A 23,794-nucleotide genomic window follows, 5' to 3' on the forward strand; every position below is an offset into this window, starting at 1 on the left:
AGGATTTAATACCTTTAATTTAATACCTTTCCTGAAGGCCATGAGGGAGGGGGCACACCGGACCTCAGGAGGCAGGATGTTCCATAGGGACATGTTCCACTTATGTGGAAGTGCCCTTTATCCCTGAGTGCCAAATCCAAGGGTACAGTTGGGAGGGTAACCAATGGGATTCTTAGGAAGATTTAGCTTAACACTGTCACTGAAAACAGTGTCTTGGTGAGTTACAGCCCGTCAGGCTCTTTTTATATACAGTACGTGGGTAGAGAAAAGGAAATTTCTGCTCTTGCAGATGATCCTTGCTCTCTAGTTCTGTGCAGAAAAGTGGCACTGACTTGCAGAATTATACACAAGTATAGAAAGGAGCACCCAGATAAAGGGCATTTCCTTCTCTTCTAGAACAAGGTTCCCCAGCAGTACCAGCTATCTTTGACTCACACTTCCTTTTTCTGGCAGGTACAGAAGATTATCATTTGAACAGTGAATGCCACAGTGATGTGGTCTGCCCACCCAAGTGCCGCTGTGAAGCCAATGTAGTGGAATGTTCCAATCTGAGGCTGACAAAGATCCCAGAGCGCCTCCCACAGGCTACTGCTGAATTGTAAGACTTGAACTTGCCCTGTCCTTCTCTGAGCATCCATTCATTTTTCTCCCAATCCAAAATAGAATGCTCTTTCCTTCTTTGTCTTCCCTATGGCTTAGTCAAACAATGAGAGTTGCCAGGTGTCATCATTTTAAGGATGTTTTCTACCAATGTTTTTTAATAAGATAAAGTTGGGTGCAATACATAGTCTATGTGCAAGCTCTTCAGAGAACGCTGTGGAATTGCCCATGTCCTTCTCAGGAATTCCTCAAGACCTTCACTGTGCCACTCACTTCATTTTTTCTTGACTCTGAGATGTTTTGTGTATAAGGAAGCATGGATATTATATGTTCACCACACAATATAAGTTTTTGCTCTGCTTTGCTCTCAGGCTTGCACGTTTATTTTACTTTCTTTCCTCTGCAGACGCCTGAATAACAATGAAATCACAGTGGTGGAGGTGACAGGTATCTTCAAGAAACTCCCACACTTAAAAAAAATGTGAGTTATATGGATGAGGGTTTCTAGGAACAGAGGAAACATTCCTCCTTTCACAGGATTTTGGAGTAGGGCTTATAGTCCAGCAATATTTTAAAAACGATAAGGTGTGGCGGGGGGAGAGCTGTTAAAGGTCCTACAGGCATAAGTATAGATAGATATAAAGACTCTGCTGGATCCATCAAGCCAAGGACCTCTGCTATCTCCTTGCCTATGTGAAGTCCACAAGAAAGACACCCTCCTGTCCACATTCCCTAGCAAGTGATTTTAGGAGGCATATTGCTTTTGATAATTACAACTAGCCTTATTCTTCAGGAAATAGATGCAAATATGCTTAGACTCTCTGAGGCAGAAATCAATCTCTCAGTAATCTGTTTGAAGTTACAAAATTAGGCCTAAAGCTATGACAAATGTGCAGGTTGGGTGCAGAGGTAGTCTAGAGAAGAATTAAGAGCTGCTAAATAAAATACACAGGCAACACTGGATCTTTCAGAACTGTTCTTCTTTTGTTTCTGTTGAAGCAACAGAGCCTGGTAGGCTGTGAACTAAGATGCAACTGTTCTCTTCCTACTCTTGACTTCCTGCTCCTTGCTTTCCTAGAAATTTGAGTAACAACAAGGTCTCAGAGATTGAGGATGGGGCCTTTGAGGGAGCAGCCTCAGTGAGCGAGTTACACTTGACTGCTAACCAGCTAGAGTCAGTGCGCAGCGCCATGTTCCGGGGCTTGGATGGGCTGCGGACGCTGTAAGTCAGCCCTAACTGGGAATAGTAGGGTGGGAGCAGCATTATGCAGAATGCTGATGTATCTGGCAGTCAAGGAATAGTTAGTAAAAAAAGCTTTCTTCCCATCTTATCTTATCTCCCCAGGATGCTGAGGAACAACCGCATCAACTGCATTCATAATGACAGCTTCACTGGGCTGCGCAGCGTGCGCCTTCTCTCCTTGTATGACAATCAGATCAGCATTATTTCACCCGGGGCTTTTGATACATTGCAGTCACTCTCTACTCTGTGAGTTGTGAGGCAGGGAAATTTTAGTTAAAGCTAACAGATACACATCCATGGTCCTTTCTCCTGGATTTTATTTTATTTTATTTTTTTCCTTTCCAAACTATTCTCTGGTCTCAGAAATGTGCTACCATCATAAACTGGTCCAGATTCAGGGTGTTGCCATTTTAAATTTTGAATAGTTGTTGGGTGCAGCACTGCTGTCAGAGGGCTGTTTGCAAAGGGATACATCTCTGGAGCTGTGACTAAACAACAGGAAATTCTAGTTTGGGAGAATGGTCCTTTTCACTTTCAGCTGGGGGCCGTGTTGAAATGCCACAGTTGCTGAACTAGGTATTTATCATTATTACGGAAACATGGGATGTTGCTGAGAAATTATTTTGCATATTGCTAATATTTGATTTTAACTCGCCATTTTGTAAGTGTAATGAAGTCTCTTTATTGGGGAACAAAGCTATTAAAATACACAAGAATTATAATAAATGAGTATTTATACCATTTGCTTGAGTCAAAACAAAGTTTCATCTTATCTTCTAAGCATGATTGCTCACTCCTCTTTTACAGGAGCATGAGATACAAGAGTAACAATTTGCCTAAGGCAGTTTAATGAGTTTATGACTCAAAGGAGAGACTTGAGCAAGATGTCTTAACTTAGAGCTCCTTGATTCAGTTCATGACCTCCCCAGATGAAAGATGCTCTTCTGTAGCAATGTTGGGAAAGACGTAAGGGATAAGAACAGTTCTGCTGAATTGGACCAAAGCTCTATTTCACCAGCATCCTGTTCTCACAGTGGCCAATCAGAGGCTAACAGGAAGCTCACAGCCAGAACACAAGTGCTGTAGCATCCAACTACTTGTGTTCTCATTGCAGGAGGAGAGCTATGTTAGTCTATGGTGGACAAAAATCAAAAGGAGTCTCTTAGGTCCTTTTCAATCCATAAGCTTGATGAAGTTTAGCTACTCGATGCATCTCACAAAAGCTTACACTTCATAATAAAATTTGTTAGACTCAGAAGGTGTTACCAGACTCCTTCTGACTTGTGCTCCCAGCAATTGTTATCTATTATGTCCTTAGCAACCATGAGGAACCTTTATGAACAAGTTAAAAAAAACAAAAAACCACATGGGTTGGTAGCCAGTCTGAATGGTCTGCTGGTGGTCTATTCTTGAAACCTTGCAGACTTCATGGTAATCAATTGAGACCAGTTTTTCCTACCTTGGGGAGCTGCTGGTATTCCCTATAGAGGAGCCTTAGATGCCAATGGGATGGAACTCTTATAATCCCTGACTAGTACCCATGTTGCTTGAAATAAAATTATAAATGATAGTGTAACAATATCTGAACATCCATGTTTGGGAAAGGCTGGCAGTAGACAATACTAAATTGTTAATAGTTTAACTCAATATAATATAAAGTAGATTTATGTTATCACGAATATAGATTATGTGTTTACTAGATATGAGGAAGGGGATTGGGTTTAAAAGAGGAGAGGGAATTTAATTCTATCTGCAGGGCAGTTAAGATTTCCATCAACACTGGGAATATTTATCTTCTTACCACAACCTTTGAACCCAGGAACCTGCTGGCTAACCCCTTCAATTGCAATTGTCATCTGGCCTGGCTGGGTGATTGGCTTCGCAAGAGGAAGATTGTGACTGGGAATCCACGCTGCCATAATCCAGATTTTCTGCGCCAAATCCCACTGCAGGATGTTGCCTTCCCCGACTTCAGGTGTGAGGAAGGTAACTTACAGGCGCTCAGTGTTTGGGTAATAGCAAGGACAGCAAAAATGCAAGTTTTGCACAATGAGGTTTCTTGTATATGTGCACCAAATCTCCTTGTCTCTGCTAAAAGATCAGTGCAATCCAGATTAGTAAAGTGCCATGCTTAAATACGGTGCAAAGATCCAATTGACTTCTTTATCCTATTTCTGTATTCAACATTTTGTTGTAAATCTAAAATAGCAGAGGGCATTCACATAAACACATGCTGCAAAGTAATGGACTTCAGTAGAGCATGGGACTGTCTCATTCTACATTTCAACAAATCTTAATTTGCTTAGATTCTTATTTTTGAACTATATTTGTTCTGTCCCATTGCTGCATCATTTTGCAAATTTTGATGCACATTGGTCAATCCACCCATTTTTGCAAGCATTTTCCTCTAATAGAATGCATATGTCATGTCACTTTTACCGATATACACATTTTTGTGTGCTTTTTTTCTTCCTTCCTTTCCAGTTTTTTTAACCTGTCCCAGTTAGCAAACTATTTTTGTATGAATGTTTTATTTAGAAACTTACATCAGAAAAATCAGGGAAATGGTGAATATCAAATAATAACAACTGCATTCTTATCTGCAGCTAGGTTAGGAAAGCTTGAATTTTGTATTGAAATGATAACTAAATTAGTTTTTCCCTCACTTTTAACATGTCAGATCTTTAGTGGTCCAACTCTGACAAGTCATTCAAAAGGTGCAAAAGCAATTCACACTTGGCATTGACTGAAATGGGGACAGCATAAAAGGTTATTGTGAAAGGCACAAAAAACTGTATGTGTTATGAAATAAGGTGAGGAGTGGAGTGGAGTGGAGTGGAATCACGTGGGTGACCCCCTTCAAATTCCTTGGGCCACTTTGTTCAGAAATACTCTGAGAGCTGCAGTCTGCGGGGCAGTTGCTCAGTTTTCTGCCCTCCTCCCAGTCTTTGGATGGAAACTACCATGTTTCAGCGCTGACCTTAGCTATCTCAGTTACAAATGCATGGGCATGACCAACTGACCTAATATGATCCACACAACTTTGTGGCCTTTAGAAAGATACACTGAAACTAAGCATTGAAAAGTAGCAACAAAGTAGAGAAAACTGATCTAGTATCTTCAAGCCACAAATCAGCTGAAATGTTACCTTTGCCGAACACGCAGGGTGTCCTAATTATGTAATGCTTCCGATGTCCACTGATTTGAAGCACTGTTTTTTAAAGTTGATTAGTTGGTTAAGAACAAAGCAATTTAATCAGCTATGGTGTTTAACAATTCAAACTAAATAAGAATATCTTGATGCAAGAAATATTTTGAAGATATTTAATATAATACTGATTCACTAAAGGGATAAATCACGTGCACTTTGGCAAGCAATTTTATGCCATTGGCCTTGATCCAAATACAGTAGTTGCTTTCAGCATAGCCTTTGTGTGGAGGATGGGTAAGGATAGCTGCAACCCAGAAAAAATAAGTTAACTTAGCCTTTTGAGTGTACTTCACTGCCTTGAAACCCTCTTGTAAATCAATAGGAAGGCACAGTTTCAAAAGGGACCGTTCTATCACTTCCAATAAAAGCCTACATTGTTATCGGTAATGAATTAATCACATCAGTTGATTAACATCCTGAGTTCTACTTGTTCCTGGTGTTTCTGGCTCTTAAAGACCTGGACACCAATAGAAAACCCAGAATTCCCTGCAGAGATTTGGGACAATATTGACCTCTGGAGTCTCACATTGCATTCTTTTTGGCTTGTCCCTTGGCAGGTCAGGAGGAGACAATCTGCTTCCCACGCCCTCAGTGCCCCCAAGAGTGCACCTGCCTAGACACGGTAGTTCGTTGCAGCAATAAGCACCTGAAAAACCTCCCAAAAGGAATACCCAAGAACGTTACAGAGCTGTGAGTATGGATAAGCAGGATGTCAGCTAGAAGGGGCATTATGAGAACTGGCCCATTGTATCCCTGGACTAAAGGACTAGCACAATTTTTTTCAGGCTAACAACCACATTTGGTTTTGAGGTGGTGCCAGAGACTGCAGTCCCAAAAAATAGGACAAAAATGTGGGTGGAGCCAGTACAAAAACTAAACTGTATTTCAGATCACATTAAATTTATTAAAACCAGTTAATATGATTACTTTCCATGTATTTAAGTTTTCTCGGATCACATTAAAAATGACACATGTGACTAGCAAAGTTTGGAAGAGCTATTGGCGTTGTACCTTTCAGGGGCTGGATGGGTCTCAGGTGGTTCACTCTGGATTTGGAGAACCAAGTGAGATGCACCTCTTGAGCTGTACAGCATTTGCAGTTCTGCTGCCGTTTGTATGAATAAAGCAGTCCTTCTCAATCTTGACAACTTGAAGATGTGTGAACTCCCAGAATTCCCCAGCCAGCATCTTCAAATTGCCAAGGTTGAGAAACACTGGAATAAAGATTAAAAATACCTTTGGATGTTCAGCAACAATTGAACTTTTCTTTCTGTATGGGAAATGGATTTATTTGGGTATTATTGGGAATTTGTATTCTGCCTTATCATCCACAAATAGTGTATCTGTGGTATGCAGAAAGGGCCATAATTATCATTCCATTGCTCTCTAACGTTAATAAATGTTAATGAATAATCTGCACAGCAGTAACAGAGCAAGGCAGTATATCTTCAGATTAAACACTTTGTATATGAAGATCTTGAACTTTGTACTGGCTCCACCCACATTTTCAGTTGTAATATCTGATACATATTTTATTATTCTTGCAGCTATTTGGATGGTAACCAATTCATCCTTATCCCAGGACAACTCTCCACTTTCCGTTACCTGCAGCTGGTGTAAGTGTCTGAGAAGCCCTGAGAAGTTACTCATCAGATGAACCTACAGTGGTCTTTCCTGGAGATGGTAGAGATTAAATATATGGATCATAACACCCTCTAGGATTTTCTGAAAACTGCTAAGATCTTCACCATAATCTAGATCCATTTTCTCCAACTTCCTGACTCCAGATGAGTAGGTGACCTGGATTCCTTTGCTGCATATCTAGTTTGGACAAGGAATGAATAGGGAGAGACATAAGTTGTACATCAATGTGTTGTTAATTGATGTACTGCTACAGATTAAAGCCAGTGCAGAAGATAAGGGGGTATATAGGAAGTCTTCTGAAACACCTTGCCTTGAAAACTGTAAAGGACTCGTCCAAAAGCAGTCACTGCAGAGTCGGTAACGACTGAGTGCAGATATATATAAAAAAAGAAGCAGATGGCCATGTTTTTACTGAAATGCCAGTAAAGCTTCACATAGTTATGAACAAAAGTAGACCATAAGGCCAGGCTGCCCTGGACAACCCAGTGATTTATCTTTCACATTCTTTTTTCAATAACTAGCAAAAAGCAGTGTTTAATTAAAAGCATGGAATGGCATAGAACTATTTGTATATTCAAATAGAAAGGCATCAGAGAAGACCAAGAAATAATCAAGAGAGGTAGTCTCCTCTTATCTTCAGTATTCTGCATAAGAAAACATCTGAGGAGAGAAATAGAAATATTTTGCATTACATAAAATGATGCTTCAAGCAGAAGAATGGAAAAGTCTTAAGGAAAAATTAATTACTGGGAAACATTTTTAGATTCAGTTTTCTTAGTTATTTAGTCTTCTTAGTCATAGCACTCTCATAGAGCAAATAAAGTTACAAGAAAAACTCAGCTATTTTGAATAGGGTACAGCTAATAGAATGATGGATTGGCCAATTCTTCTTAAAATGCCTACTTGTCCAATATAAACAGAAATCAACTATACTAAGGTCCATTCATAGGAGACAATAAAAAAGCTAAGAAGGAAACAAAAAGATCAGAACATATCCTCTCCAGCAGCCAACACCCAGATAAGCAGGGATTAACACCAGACAAACAATCAAGCAGAAAACAATACCCTAATCAAGGAACTACCAAGGAGAAAAACACTCTACCACCAACACTATATATAAATGGGGGGCAAGCCGCACACTCTCCTGCAGTGATGATGTTACCTAGTTGGGTAATGAAATGTCTGCAAACAAACAACCAAGCTCAGAGAGCACCAAGGACTCCACAGTTCAACCCTGAGCTACATATATTCTCTTCTATTTATACTAAGGTCTTTCGATAACCCCCACTGAGTTTATGTTCTCAGTATTTTGAAGTACCTAGAAAATCAAAGTGGCTTTGCTTCTACAACAGTGTGTTAGAAACTTTTAGGAAATCAGATTCAATTCTTAAAGTGATTGGAGATCCTCATTCTCATGACTGTTCTCCCAGATGTGATTCTGTGTGTTTTTCTGTGCAGTGTAGAATAATATTTTCTTTCTATCTGGACTATTGCACCTCACTTGGTTTATTATCTACCTGAGAAACTCAGCAGGTGGAATTTTACCTATTTATTTTACTTTCTGTCTGGTAAAATATGGTTAAAGCTTTATCCTAAAATTAATAGCAAAGTGTGGAAGGATGGGTTGGAAAAGAGTGTAGGCAGCTGGAATTGTGTGCCTGCCCCTTTAATTCTAAAACACCTCAGCGTCCAAATGGGGGAGAGATTGTATAAAAAGCCCCGTGTTTGGAACAGCTGGGTGTGGTAGTAGTGGGTGTTTTGGTGTGTAGAGGAGAGGCAGAAGGAAGCAAGGGAGAGAGTAACAGTCAAGATTTGTGGAAAGGCCAGGAGCATTAGTACCTAGAAATAGTAGTAGATATTCTAGGGATAGTAGTAGTTTAATAGTTAGAGTAGTATAAGAGTAAGCTGAGCAATAGAAATATAGATTAGGTGAAAACTGTATCAGTGGGACACCTGGGTAGAAAAAAAGAACACTTTTGGTACTGTGCATATTGGTTTTATAAGTAAAGGAACCCCAACATAAAAGGGGAGAGAAAAGCCTGTGTGTGTGTGCAGCGTCTCCTTGGGAATATCTTGATGAGTCTGGATAACCTACCCTTGGATATTAAACAAACCTGTGACACAAAGGTTCTAAGATTACCTATCCTTGGAGAACATTTGCCTGTCCAAATGCTATGCCCTTTTTGTAACATTCAGAGCATACATGCCCTTAAATGTCTTTCTTCCTGCACAACAATGGTTCTGGCAATATCTTATAGACCAGGGCTTAGAAGAGTTAACTAACATCATGCAGTCACTTGCACAAAAGTTCTGTCAAAGGACAAAGCAAACTTATCAGTATATGTGATGGATGTACTGGAACTACAGTTGCAGAGGATTGCAGATTTTGGCTTGGGAAATGAGAGGAGGGAAGAATGGCATTGCAGAAAGATATAAGTGATATTAGAACTTGCACTATGCTTCTGTTTTGCAGGGACCTGAGCAACAATAAGATCAGCTTCCTCAGCAACAATTCCTTCACCAATATGAGCCAACTGACCACTTTGTGAGTGTTTTTTAACAGAGCTGAATCAAAAAGAGAAGCGCTATTTCAGATTGCAGGGAGAGATATCTTTGGGTTCCTGTGGTGGAAACATGGGCAAAGGCCACATCCACAGAGCTGTTTTGCCATGTTCCCCTCCCACCCTACAGCTAGCAGGAAATCATGTTCTCCAAACTCTTGCTGCTCCTGTAGAACATCCTTATCAGGTACCTGGAACACACCTATGCTGAGCTGCTGGCCATCCAGATTTAATGCAATATATCCCAAGGCCTGTGATTTGGCTGTAATTCCAGCCCAGCCCAGCATCATCTAAAATATGAAAAACCTATTCCATTTAGAATGCATACTGCTGTAATTACTCCATGCACACCATTTTTTTTTCTTTTCCCAGTGGCCTATTGTTTTTTTGAAACAAATGTGGGACAACTGGTTGACTGACTATTGACCACTATGTGGCAGAAAAGAGGGTTGTTATCTTTTGGCTACCATCTAGTATTGTATGTATCACCAACTAGATACATTAAGCCAGGGTTGTCTAATTAGTTTTAGGGCTTCACACTCTGTTAGGTCAACTGGTCAATTGTTCTATGGTTCAAACCATTAGGTAGCAGCAAAATGTTAGTTTTTGTATCTGGTGGCTGCCATCTGGTAGCAAACAGAAATTGTGTAGCTGTGGAGATTGATTGGGAACACTGTAAAGAGAAGAAGGAAGGTCCCAGGGCATCCCTGGGAACAATGGCCACTAAGTAGGGAATTCCTAGCTAGGCAGGCAAGAGAAGGAGAACAGCCAATTCTTTGGATTACACTTTTGATTCCATATGTCAAGTGAGGCATGAGCTAGTCAATTTCAAGACTTCCCCCTGTCTAGGTGGACCAGTTCACCCCCCCAGTCCCCCCCCCAAAAGTGGCTGAAAAAACTGGAGTTCCAGTTTCCCTTACAACCAAAAGAGGACTTAGAGTGGAAAAAGGGTCAGAGACCAGACTGAAGAGGGTGGTCTCATAGGAAACCAGTAGAACTAATTTGAGTCACAAGATTGCCATCACAGAGCATGTCATTTCAGGCCACCTCCCTGATGCCCATTAATGCACCCTACATTGCCTGCATACAGTGTGTTAAGGTGGGATATTAGGGTAAATGCCACTACTAGAGTGTAGCACCTTAAAGCATCCTTAAGCCAGCTGTGGGAGACACTGAGATACAGGCAGAGGCATAAAATTATGTTCTCAGGAAACTGTTAGTGGGCCTTCCTTGTGCCAGGGCAAGGCGGTTGTGTGGATTTCCCAGAGACTTAATAATGGCATCTGCTATACAGCTTTTTACTGTGCAAAGCAGTGGTGGTTTATAGCCTGTCCAAAATGGGGTTGATGGGGAGAGAGATTCTGATTCCAAATATTTAAGATTTTTATATGAGTTATCCATTAGTGCATCTTGCAAAACTAATACTAGGGAGGGGGATCAAGGATACAGTCAATGTGTGGGTTGTATTTACACAACATGTGATTATTCAAATTGTTTCTACCTCTCTCCAACTTCACCTAGGATCCTCAGCTACAACGCATTACAGTGTATCCCCTCATTGGCCTTTGAAGGTCTCCATTCACTACGGCTGCTGTATGTATCTTATGTTTTGTCCCCAGTTCATAGCTATCACCTGTTCCTCCATTTTCATTCCTCTGAGGAATCTTCTGTTAGTCTATGGTTTACTGGAGAATGAATTTTGCCTGGTTGTTATTTTGTTTTAATAGATAGCAGCCAGGCAAAGAGTACTGTAGAGTGAGACAATATTCTGGAACTGGGAGGGACATTTGGAATTTTGAGGGCATGTTGTGGGCAATCTGAGAAAAGAGCTTCCATTTTGAATGACCAATCATAAATCATACATTTGCTAGAATTTATTATGTGTCTCTCCATCATTGCTCTAGCCCAACCCCCAGAATGCTTTCTACTACCTCAACTCAACTTTGTTTTTTACTGGGCAGGTGGGCAAACTTTCAAACAAAGCTGTTTGTTACTTTTGAAATAATGACCATGGGGTTTATGTGGGGACTGAGGCACTCTTATAAATAAAGACAAAATTAGAGGCTGAAACCTTACTTTGCTGCAGGCCAACTTCCTATTTATGTTTAAACTAAAGGATTATTTAAAAAGAAGTGAGGTGGAATATGGTGTTTAGAGGAGTCAAAAGAAATGCCTATGGGGATATAGGTACCCTTGGATACTATTTGGCCTTCTTGTGGAGTGCTTGAGGGAAAATTGATTTATTTCCTATGATCTGAGAGACCTTTCCTTCATATAGGCCATGCTCGTTACAAGTTATATGTGCAGTTATTGTCTTCCATTATTTTCCATTACTCATGTCAGTTACCTGCATAGGAGAAATTTATCCTGTATGAGTTCATTTAATAATGGAGATCAGAACACCCATCCATAGAAGCATAAATTGCAGTTTATTTTGATGTACCAAAGACTAGAACCGGTGTAATAGCAGAGAATGCAACCTCTTGATATAGGTTTATGTAAATTAGAATATACATGTACGTTATGAGATCAGAGATAGTGAGGTCTAGATAGAGATAATGAAGGTGGAACTACAAAAACAAAAGTTTATTGAAACTATAGAGACTGTGTGTTATAATAATGATGAATGTCTGGTGTTTCTGTTTCTTCCTGTTATCCTCCTTGTCCTTGCTTCCCATAGATTTCCTTGCTTTCAAATATCCTTTCTCCTTGTAATCAACATTTCTTTGTATTCCAAGTCTTTTTATGGCTGTACTAGCATTTTTACTGCTTCTCTATGGGGCCCAGGAGAGGTATACAGAGGTTGGGTGTGGCTGTGGATGATCTGCTTAGCCTAGCTAATACCATTTTTCTTCTTCAGTCCCTCCTTCTGAAGCTTCAGTCTGCTCTGCATCTCTTCAAGCTCCACTCATAGAAACCCTTGTAATTCAATTTCTTGTTCCTTCATTTTTCAAGTTGTTGCTTTGAAATCCAATGCTTTGCTTCCTACAGCATTTTATCCACACAGTGTCCAGTTGGAATATCTAAATGCATACTAAGTAGCACAAGCCCTACTTCTTAGGCTGGAGGAAAGCAAATACTTAGTGGAAAGCCACACAAATTCCCCACTACTTAGCAAAATCTTGTCTGTGTACATCTGCTGTACCTTTGTATACAGCCTTGGCCAAATCGAACTGCTTCTTTAAGAGCAGCCTCTCTCTCCTGGAGAAAGTCAAAGGCTTGAAGAACAATGGAGGCAGGAGCTCTGGAGGACAAGATCCAAGGGTGGTAACTGTAGACTGGTAGAAAAGGAGGCATGCTGATGCAATGAGTAATAGGCAAATTCTGCAAGAGGCAGTAATTCAATTATCCTGCTAATAAGAGACAGCAGTGTAAATACTCTTCAAGTAATATGTTTGTGTTCTGCAATTATCCATCAGATTATGAATGATGAGAGGATTACAAATGAATATGAATGCCAGGAAGTGGGAAAGTGCCTTCCAAAACATAGGTGTAAATTGAGTACTATAATCTGAGATCACATGATTGATTAAGCTCTGTATCAAAAAACGTGGTCTAAAAAGAGTTGGGCAGTCTCCTAAGCCAGTGATAGTCCCTTGCTGGGAAAAAAATGACCTATCTTGGTAAACAAATCCATTAGCACCAAAAAGGTCATGTTACCTTTTACAGCTGAAAGATCAGTAATAAAATCCAGGGAAAATATGTCCCACAGTCCAGAATGGAAGGGGAGTGGTTGGAACAAACTAGCTGGCTTATTCATGAGTCTTAGCTCAGCAACATACATGTCAGGATGAAACATAGTCTTTGACATCAGCTTTCACTCTTTCACTCAAATTTTCTGAGCACAAGATGCAATGTTTTGGACACTCACCCCATGTCCCACAGTTTTATTATCATGGTAAAGTTGTAATACCTCTTCCCTGAGAGGAAGAGGAACATATAAAAGACCATTGTGAAATAAGTCCTTCAGTCATAGAGAAAGGAGAAGAATTGGTTGGTGGGGCTCCCCGGCATCCAACCCCTGACATATGGGTCATGTTGTTGCAAGCAAATCCAATCCAACAGATCTACTGCCTGCTCCTCTGAGTGTCTCTTTGTTTTTTTGGGGGGTGGGTAGTAAAATTGTTCTGTTACAAGATCATGGTGACATGGCTAGGGAATAGATATATTTAGGTTTGCACAAGAGTGCATGTAGCAGCTTTTTCTGTGAACTAGAAACATAGTTGATATAAAAATTGAAACAGGAAAAAAATGTATGCACCTGATCTGACATGGAATGAGAGTCTGTGCCTTTTGCAGGTGCTCCATATTTTTGGTGGGTTGCTCCCTCCAAGAAATGCCTCCATTGTTGGAATACTGCTTTTATGGCCAGCAGATCTCTCCTTGAAAATATCATAGTTTCTTTCAGCCAAGAGGAGGAATCTAGAGTAAAATGTGAAAGGCAAAAGATCCTCCCATCCTTTGCCAAAACTTGCAAGAGAACAGCTCCGAAAACCAATTCTAGGGCATCACTTTTTACAGTAAAGGGGTGAGTGGGATTTGGATGCCTGAGTAGTGATTGGGATCAAAGAGATTTTTCAAGGTAACTTGCTGTTGAGTACAACATTTAAATTTCTTTTTTCAGAAGTTGATTGAGTGGTCTTGTGGGTTCTGCAAAATTGGAGATGAATTATCTATAAAGTTGGCAAAGCCCAAAAAATGTTGAACATCTTTCATATTTTTAGGCACTTGCTATGTGAGAACTGATTGTACATTTGCAGGATCCATTTCTTCTCCTTCTGAAGAGATCTGATAATTCAAATAGCCCAGTTGGGGAAGATCAGATGTATATTTCTTCAAACAGCTTGTGGCTGAGAAGGCATTTTAGGACATTTCTGACCTGAGGCTCATGTAAGATTGGGCCCTCTGAAAAATTCAGGATGTCATCCCCATACACCACTACATATTTGTCTAAAATATCAGAAAAGATTTAAAATTAAAATATTTAATTCATGAATCTAGATAAGACCATGGGGCAATAACCAATTTGTGTATTCAGGTTTGCTATAAGATAAACAACTGTTAAATATTCATGGCCCTCTTCCATTCAGATCAAACTGTAATCTCTTAAATCCAATTTAGTGAAAATGTATGCCTTCTGAAAGTGATCCAGCAGATCTGAAATAAGAGGCAGTGTGCAATGGTTGCTAATGGTTACGGAGTTCAGAAGTCTCTAATTGTGCACAACTCTCAAGGAATCATCTTTCTTTTTTACACGAAACATTGGCAGATGATGGTTATGTAGAAGGGTAAATAAATCCTTTCTTTAGACTGTTATCCAGAAACTATTTTAAAGTGATTAACTCTTGCATGGACATGGGTTATTGCCTTTTACTTGGGATCTGGCTCCAGGTTTTAAGTTGACAGTACAATCATAACACCCAATGAGGAGGCAAGGCAGCTGCTTCCTCTTTTCCTCAAACCTCAGGAAAATCTGTACTTTTCTGGCAAGGGAGGCAATTCAAACAATGGTGGAGGAGGAAGAGAAGGAAGAGAATGGGACTGTTGATACTTTTGAGAGAGGAGAGAAATTTTTTCTTGCATCTAATAGCTATTTGGATGATGAGTTTCCTGAAGCTTTTGTTCTGGAGCAATTTGGACATTTACTCTTGAGGTGACCTGTAGTTCCACAAGTGTGGCACTTTCCAGCCAATTCAGAAGAAGGACAAGTGTCCTAGAGCTCCACAGTAAAAGCATAAACCAAGATCCCTCCTGTATTTCCCCACTGCAGACAAGGATCTCTTCACTGCTCCTATCTGCATGGGTTCTATAGTGGTTATAGGACCACCTGAGCAGGTCACAGGGAGAGAAGTTAGGGGTGGCAGAAGCCTGTACACCCTCCTGCCTCTATTATTTCTTCTGTGACTCAATTCTGACAATCACCCATCGATTAATAAGAAACAGTGCTTCCAAATATTTGGCATGCTTTGTCTTACTTGGTTCATCAGAAAGTCCTTCTCAAAGCCAATTAATCAGGACAAGATCAGTCCAATACGCATCTCTGGCATACAGCTGGAAATTAACCATGTATTCATGAACTCAGCAACTTCCTTGCTTCAGATTGTGAATGTCCCAATTTGCTGTTGCTTTCCTAGCTGAGTTGTCCAAAGCAATTATAAATCTTTTCTTGAAGTTCTTGCAATTATCCAACAATGCAAGATTGCCTCAATGAGCAGCACAACCTATTTGGCTGCCACTTCTTTCAGCAGACTAGGAACAAAGGTGGCCTTGGTCCAATCCAATTCTGCCTGCATTTTGAAAATCAGGAATTTGTGTTCAACCCCCCACCCCAAAATTTATCTAATAGACTTCCAGGAGAACAAAGTAATACTAGCTGTGCAGCAACTTGTGGGGCTGCTCCAGGCTGAGGTAAGCTTTGTCCCAATTGCTGTGCTAGCTGTATCACAGCACTATGCAGGTTCATTGTTTGTGTATTCACTTCCTACTGATACTGAACTAGTGCTCTGGCAACTTGTTTTGCAGACATCAGAGTGCCTTGAGGATCTATCATCATATTCCAGGTCCAGAAGGCAAGGTCCACTGCCTTTCTGATGAGAGAGTAGTGCGGCTTTCAAGTTTGTTGCCAACCCTTTAAAGTAGACAAGGTCAAGAAACAGGCATAGAAGGGATTCCAGGAATATGTATATTATTGTAGGGTAAAATAACAGAATCTTGAAAGTGTCTCAGTTTCTCTGTGCCCCATCTTATGCAAACAAAGTCAAGGTGCAGCTACAGTCAGCACTGGCTGTACTTCCTGAAGGGTTAGTGTCCCACTTTTGTCAAACCCCTTGAATTACAGCTGAAAGTCCTGGCTTCACTCCCATCTGGGTGTGTTTCCTTTCAACTTCAGTGTGGTGGTGTACAGAGGCCAAATGCCAAAACAGTTATCCTTGTTCCAATATTTCTGGTCCTGACTGTCTTTTGAGGGTTGGGTTTTTTTCATGCTCTCCTTTTTCTCAGGACTGATTAATCTTTTCTGAAAGTCCTCCCTTAATGGTTTAGTCATTCTTTCTCCACTCCCAAGGCCAGGTCTACATTCCTTCACAGAAACTCAGTATTATGAGTTTTCCGAACAGGTATCCTTTTAAGAAACTTCCCAGATTGAGGATATGTCCAGAAATTAGCTCCCAACTAGGATCACACTGGAGTAAGTAACCCAAACTCACAATTCTCCTTCCATCTTGAGGCAATGCTTTGTATGCTTTATTCCTGCAAATAAAGAGCCCAGGTATGCATATTTGTAAAGTTCAATACTAACATCCTGGTGGCGTAAATGAATATAGCTCTATCACTTATTGCAGTAAAGTAATTAATACATGAACTTCTCCAGGGAACAGGAGAGGATAGAGTAGTGTTCCAACAGCATCCTAGCTACCCCATCAATTAAGCTAGTAATCTTGTAAGCATATTTCCATAGTGCAGAATGGAACAGGATTCTTGAGAAAAATTGTTTGGAGGCTCACCGAATTCAATTTAGATGAGTGGATGGGAGGATATAAATCTCATCTTCACCTACATTGGCTTGATAATTTTCCCGGCAAGGGATGTGTGCACTCTTGAATTTCACACTTTATGGAGGTATGGGTTATGAGTAGGGCAATAAGGGTGGTTAGCAGCACCTGGAAAGGTCCAGTCCATCGTGGCACTGGCCAGTTATTTTCTCTGAAACCCATGGATGGAAGACATAATCTCCAGGTTTCAGGGAATGGGCAGGTGACTGGGATGTTGTCTTAGACTGATAAAAATGGGCTAACATTGTTTGATTAAAGATAATGTTGGCCAATATTCCAGGTAGACCTTGGGGGCATTCCATACCAGAGAGGCAATCCTCTCCTGGAATATAAGAGGCTGGGGGTCATGGAAAATAATCAGGGTGGTGTCAAAGCCCAGAAGTGTCTAAAAATAATAAAACAATATGGTAAGCTTTAACTGTAAATTAAACATTATTAAAAATAAGGAAAGAATATGTAAAGTCTTCTCTCCCCTTTGAACAGTTCTTAAAAGGACATTGTAGGAGAAACTGGTCCTATAGCTTCATTAAAATCACAAGCAGCATATTAAAAGAATCTATAGGGAGTAAGACTGGGGAAAAGACCATGTTATGGTGTTCTGGCTTGCTCTTGTTGGAAACATCTGGCTGGAGTGGCAGTCTGAGATGCATAAAAAGGCCAGAACTGTACACATCTCTGTACGTGAGATCATAAAAACAGACAATGAGCACCCACTAAATTCTAAAACTCTCAAAGACATGTCAGTGCTTAACTAACAACACTTTGAAATGAATCATGTATTCAAGAAACATTTCCTTGAATCAGAAGTCCTTTCCAGACTTAATATTATTTTTTCTTGCTTTTAGCTTCTCTGGAATATTCAGACTTATTTTCTTGAAGTTTCATGGAGATGGTACTCCTCTTCTTTCAGCCTCCTTCTTAGTTTTCTAGCCAGGAATCTGATCAGCAGAGAAAAGTCTTTGTGTGCAGAAAAAGAGGATAAATGAACCACCAATCTATAACCATCCCCCCTCCCCCTCCCCCAATTAATTCTATTAAACACAGTTAAAATTTACAAGACTCTTATCCATTATATATTGGCTGCACTTAAAAATTCCCACAAGCACGAAAGGGAGAGGTTGCCACAAGGAGGGCATCACACTAGAGTAGCACCATCAGGAAAAACTCAGCCAGCAAGGTTTGTCACAGCACCAATCCCAAAGAGAGGGAGAGTCAAGAAACCTTGGAGCCTGTAGATGCCGCCCCCCTCATCAAATCCATGCATTTAGGCTTAGGGGCAGGTGGGTGTATTGATAGGGGGAGCAGTAAGTCCCAGGATCCCCTTGAAAAGAGGAGGGACAAGAAGGTCACCACCCTCCTTTGGTAGCTTGAGACCAAGCATTGAGGAACAGACGTTTCCTGAGGGAGACTTTTTTCCCTTCACTGGCTTGGCATCTTGTGAGAGACCCACATCAGAAAGGAGCGAACGAAAGAAAGAGAAGGAACTCAGAAAGAATCCTCCAGTAGCTACCAAGACCATTTTGCTCATTTTCTCCCCCATAGCAAGAGCATAAGAAACAAGCCAGGCACAGAAAGCCAAGGAGATTGAAATAAACTCACACGAGTACAAATTATATGTTTGATAACTTAATGTTATAAATAAATTATAACATTAAATGTGTACAATAAATCCCTTCCCAGGAGGATTCAGAGGGATTCAGCCACAGAGAGGGAAATCACAATCAGCAGAATAAGGACTTAGTTGCAGCTGCACAGGTCCAGAAAAAGAGTAGCATGCAGAAATCTCTACTCTCTGAGCATGTGCAAAAAATCTTGAAAAATATTTCGTTTTCATGAGTTCCTAGTTTCCCAAAATAAAATTCATCTCTCACTATTTTACAAAGGATGTAGAATCTGTGAGCAAGGAAAATGCAACAAGATGAAACAACAATGGGCACACCAGACTTTCTTTCTCTTGATATATATAACACCACAGTGGCATAAGAAAGATCCATGCATTTGTCAGGGTTTTCTTTCTCATGGGAAAGGATTCATCCCGTTATCTTTACAACAATAACAAATAATATTTTGACTACAGAGATCATGTGAAAAACACCTGTTATTGTGTGGTGTGTATTGTGCTATTTACTGCCACCTATTGGCGTGTGTATGCTAGGTACCCAGTGGGGGTGGCATAGAGCTATAATACAAGGGGAGGAAAATGTTCAGCTTCTCTGAGTAGTTGTTAGTTGTTTTAGTGTTAGCCACTATGTAGGTTTTATGGGCTACGTAGTTGTAACAAAGTACCAAGTAGCGTACCTCTTCTCTAAGAGTTTGTAGCTAGAGATTTTGTTAAGCTTGTGTTGCTAATAAGTCTTGGATGCTACATTAAATGAGAAGATGTGTTTTTCTTTATATTTTGTATGATATTTGCATTTTATGGAATTTTGCATTTTTATCAATAAACACCAGTTAGTATATATTTTCTGACTGGATTTCTTTGGGAAACAAGAAATGGACATTGCATTGTGTTTGCTTTCATGGCTAATATTTTCCTGGAGTTTTTGCTGCGCTCTGCACAAACAGGAGTGTTTGTGATTATCACTCTGCCTGACAGCATTTTATCATAAAATTTCTATAACTGCAGCTATAAAGAATCATTGAGCTACATAATTCTCTGTATTTTAGATAAAGCCAAACTTGACTTTAGAATGCAGCCAAAAAAAAAATTTAAGGGTGGGGGGAAGAGAGGAGATAGTGCATAGGGATCCCATCCACCCTCAGGTTTGAATGGGGCACCCCAAGGAAGGGAGCCTGGGAAAGGATGCTTTTTTCAAGGAATAGTCTTGTTTCAGATTAAAGGAAAAGGCTGGGCAGACAAACTTGCTTGAGAGTCTCAGCTCCGCATTGAGGCACATCCTGAGGCTAGGTGCCATGTGTCTCAATCCTGCCCCCTTTCCCCCAGGCTCTGACTCAGAAGAGCCAGGGTAAACAATTGCAGGGAAATAGTTGAGGGGAAGGTGCATTTGCAGATAAGATGGTGAGTGTGGTGGGAGGAAACAAGAACTCAAATTGGCACACAGACTTACTGGAAAGGAGAGCAAGGTTGTACATCATGAGCAGTAGGGGAGATGAAAAGCCAGGTAGAGTAAACTCAAAGTAAATTCACATCAGTGGGCACAGCAAAGTCATTCAGAGTGCTGTGGAATAAACCAAAACCTTAAGTCAGAACTTCAAGATCCAAGAACACAACAGGATTCAAAAACGTGAAGCATGGTAAAATGACCAGCCTTTAAGGTCCACATGGAGTTTGATGCTTATTCATGAGTCCTTTGCCTTTTAAGGCAGGGCAAGAAGCTGAGGCCAGGCTGGCAGGTGCAATTTGGTCATTTTCAGATTTCATCTTTGCCAAGGGCACTGGTGGGAAAGGCTGCCTTTGGGGGGGCCAAGGGTGGTAGCACTAGGTCTTGAGACACACACACACCCCCGCAAGGGTGGCTGGAGTACTAAAAGACTTGGATAAATTTTGGGAGCTCTGACTGGGCTTGAACACAAAAGGCATGCCAGAGCTGCAGGGAGGCAGGGCCTGGTCATTCACACCGGCAGAGGGAAGCAGAGCCACAAGCTGCTTCTGCTTCTGCTCTGCATCTGTTTTGCCTGCACCTGCCACAGGCTCCAACTCTCACTGCTTAGGATGCACATCTAAGCAAACACGTAGATGTTCAAGACTGAAGGTCAAAGGTTCCCTCAAGTAAGAACTGGAAATCTGTGGGGAACTAATATAGGCATGTTACTTGCAGAGGTACGTATTGGTTTGGGAGTTACAGGCACCCTGAATCATCCAAGAAAAAATCCCTTCTCAAGGCTTTAAGGTTGACCCACTACTGACCAATGGATAGAAGCTTGCAGCCACTCTCAGTCTCACCCTAGCCTGACCCACCACTGGCCAAAGCCTAGATCCAACATTTGAAGAACATAGGCACACATGAAGAATGAAATAAATGGAGACATGCCTCCAAGGCCTATGTGGCTCACCACCAAAGAACAGAGGGGAAGAAAATCACAATCCTGAGCAATTTATATTTCAGTAGAGAGGTGCTTTGATACTTACCACAGGAATGCTGTGTTCTGTTAATTCCACTGCTGACACCAAACTGTAGGAGAAATTTCTTCATTGTACATTTAATAATTGATACTAGAACACCCGTCAATACAACCACCAACTGCAGTAGATTACAGTCCACTGTGGACCAGAACTAACTAGTCTAATGGGCAGGGAATGAAACCCCTTGATATAGGTTTATGTAAATTAGAACTTACATGAATTCATGAGGTCAGAGGTAGTGAGGTAATGAAGGTGCAACTACAAAAACAGTGATTTATTGAGAATACAAAAACTCTGCGTTAGAATAACGGTTACTGTCTGATGTTTCTATTCCTTCCTGTTATCTCCCTTGTCCTTGCTTTCCATAGTCCTCTCACCTTCATCTATACCTTCTCCTTGTTATCAACATTCTTTTGTCTTCCAAGCATCTTTATGGCTGTACTGGCACTTGTATTGCTTCTTTAAGGGACCCAGGAGAGGTGCCTGGGGGAGGGGTGATCTGCTTAGCCTAGCTCAGAGGTTCCCAAACTTTTTCAGTTCCCAAACTGTGTGTTGATTAAGCAGTGAAATGTGCCATGGTGCCCCTGTGAGTTCTCTGGGGTGCCCTGGAGCATCCTGGCAGACAGTTTAGGAACTGTGGGTCTAGCTAATATCTGCCGCCTTCTTCTGCATACCAGTCTGTAGCCCAATGGTTGGCTTAAGAGGGAGATGGGGGAATAGGCTTAATGACATTCCAAATCCTGAATTCCTAACATCCCACCAGGTTTACTAAGACCCGTTGCCCCAAACATAGCCTTCTAAAGATAGTAAACAATGGGGCATTGCATCATGAAAAGCTAGGGCTTTGTTGCTTCCTCTTCATAACTGGAGCACTTATTTGAGCTAAAGAACAATTGCCTGTGTTTGCATTCAGGTCTCTCCATGGAAATGATATCTCTACACTCCCTGAAGGGATCTTTGCTGATGTTACCTCCCTATCTCACCTGTGAGTACCTGTATCATTAGTATAAGCACTTGTTCTTCTTACTCCATATAAGGTTTCCTAGCATTTTGTAGGATGCTACTTGGAGGTATAAAAAAGAAAGCACCATTTGTTTAGTTGTGTTTATTCAGCTGTGCAGAGAAGGTGCTAGGCACATGTCTTGGGTAATAACTGCCCTAGACAAAGTAGTTCCAGAAGCTTTGTAAGTAGCATTTTTCTCATTGTTCTGTAGTGGTAGGAACTGATCCAGTGTAGCTTGCTGAAATGTGTTGAAGTTCCTTTTGGCATCTTCCATCATGAAATAGCAGCTTAACTTGTAATACTCCATTGTGTACTGACAAGGAAAGCAAGGTCTTGAACCCTCCATGGGGAAAGAAACTGGAGTGCACATTGTATCTTCTGCTGCAACTCAGAAGAATGAAGGAGAAACTGTTCTAGACCAAGGCTGGATTAACATAACATGATCTGTTCATCTATGGCTTAGCATGTTGTGATTTATAAATTAGAACCTAGTGTATTGAGTGAAGCCAAGCAAGTGTGTTTATTCAGTAAACCATCACTTCGTGTGTTGGGTGAACATACCTCAAAACTTTAAAGCACCACAACAGTCCCAATTACAAACATGAATACAAGTGAAAATAATCTTAATCTTGAGGACATAATTTTTTTTCTGGTAATTGGCTGGGATTCTTTTTCCTGGCTCAGCCTTCAGAATTTACATAAATTTTAAATTATTTTAGACATATTTATGAGCACTATCTTTAAGGGAAGAGGAAATCCTACATACTATCTCAGTTTACAGTCATTGCACAGTGTCTGCAACCTCAGAGCATGAGTGAGTGATATGAGCAAACTGCATTTTACTTGAGGCAATTAGCAGATTTAGCATCAGGTATTAGGAAATCAAATGATAAGCTTGCATGTGTGACACATCCCTTTAAAATAAATGATGAAAATAGAGACTATCCAAAATGCCACAATGTTGCATTTTAAAAACAGATAGAAGTAGAAATCAGATTATTAATCAGTTCTAGGGCCTCTAGAAGCATTTCCACAGAGCGACCAGATGAAAAGAAGGGATCTTGTATTTTGAGTAATTATACAGACTTTATGGTTCTTCCTGCTCTACAGAGCAATCGGTGCCAACCCCCTGTACTGTGATTGCCACATGCGCTGGCTCTCAGGCTGGGTCAAAACTGGCTACAAAGAGCCTGGCATTGCTCGTTGTGCTGGTCCTGCGGATATGGAAGGCAAACTTTTACTCACCACTCCAGCCAAGAAGTTTGAATGCCAAGGTAAGCTACAGAAGCCAACGAGGAAAATAGAAGGGCTCCCTGAATATTTTCTAAAAGTAGTGAAAAGACATCAGTTCTGAAGAACAGCATTGCATAACTAAAGATATCTTGGCTATGTGTACTGTAGTTTGTTCTGCCCAGATGAGTTCCCTGTGACCAGGGCATCTGTGCTAAAACCCATGTCAGGAGCTGGCATGAATGTTACAAATCTGAGACTGTTGAAGTTAATATAATCGGGTATATGCAAAAAGGAGTCATGGGATTTGTTCATGTGTAGAGATGTGAGGAGGATGAAATGAGGGAAGTTGATTCTGGTCAGTGAAGCCAATAAAAGTACCCCTAATATGGTCCATGGCACTGAAGATTATGAATGACAAATTCTGATGAAAGGCCTGAAGGATGGACACAGGCATAACATTAGCTATGTCAGCCTAGTGCCTTGCAGATGTAATGAGATTATAATTTCCAGAATGCCTAATTAGCATGATAACAGGCCTTGAGTCAGAGCCCTTTCTTCTATGTCTGTCACCAATCCTCTGATATGGAAAAGGGACAACTCTGTGCAGGGCTTGTGTATCAAACCACTAAAAAGTAAATGAAACTTTAAGTCCATCTAGCCAAGTA

General features: G+C 40.7%; 1 protein-coding gene and 1 long non-coding RNA gene across 2 annotated transcripts in view; one reads left to right on the forward strand and one right to left on the reverse strand.

The window, feature by feature from the left end:
* Window positions 1–23,794, forward strand: part of SLIT1 (slit guidance ligand 1) — a 144,434-nt gene that overhangs the window by 110,458 nt on the left and 10,182 nt on the right. The window contains exons 16-26 of the mRNA XM_025167881.2: window positions 454–598; window positions 1,007–1,081; window positions 1,679–1,822; window positions 1,946–2,089; window positions 3,663–3,829; window positions 5,612–5,744; window positions 6,602–6,670; window positions 9,172–9,243; window positions 10,781–10,852; window positions 21,807–21,878; window positions 23,007–23,170. Coding sequence (XP_025023649.2) covers window positions 454–598; window positions 1,007–1,081; window positions 1,679–1,822; window positions 1,946–2,089; window positions 3,663–3,829; window positions 5,612–5,744; window positions 6,602–6,670; window positions 9,172–9,243; window positions 10,781–10,852; window positions 21,807–21,878; window positions 23,007–23,170 — 1,257 coding nt within the window. The remainder of the gene's footprint in view (window positions 1–453; window positions 599–1,006; window positions 1,082–1,678; window positions 1,823–1,945; window positions 2,090–3,662; window positions 3,830–5,611; window positions 5,745–6,601; window positions 6,671–9,171; window positions 9,244–10,780; window positions 10,853–21,806; window positions 21,879–23,006; window positions 23,171–23,794) is intronic.
* On the reverse strand, window positions 11,690–23,172 carry LOC112540893 (uncharacterized). The gene is made up of 3 exons (XR_003084938.2): window positions 20,900–23,172; window positions 19,878–19,988; window positions 11,690–17,766 (listed from the first exon to the last, which is right to left on the reverse strand). It is a non-coding gene; the product is annotated as an uncharacterized LOC112540893 (long non-coding RNA).

The sequence above is a fragment of the Python bivittatus genome, unplaced genomic scaffold (assembly GCF_059951505.1).
Source record: "Python bivittatus isolate LINGU-HERP-01145 unplaced genomic scaffold, Pbiv_v1 ctg000980_np1212, whole genome shotgun sequence".
In the NCBI taxonomy this organism is placed as follows: domain Eukaryota; kingdom Metazoa; phylum Chordata; class Lepidosauria; order Squamata; family Pythonidae; genus Python; species Python bivittatus.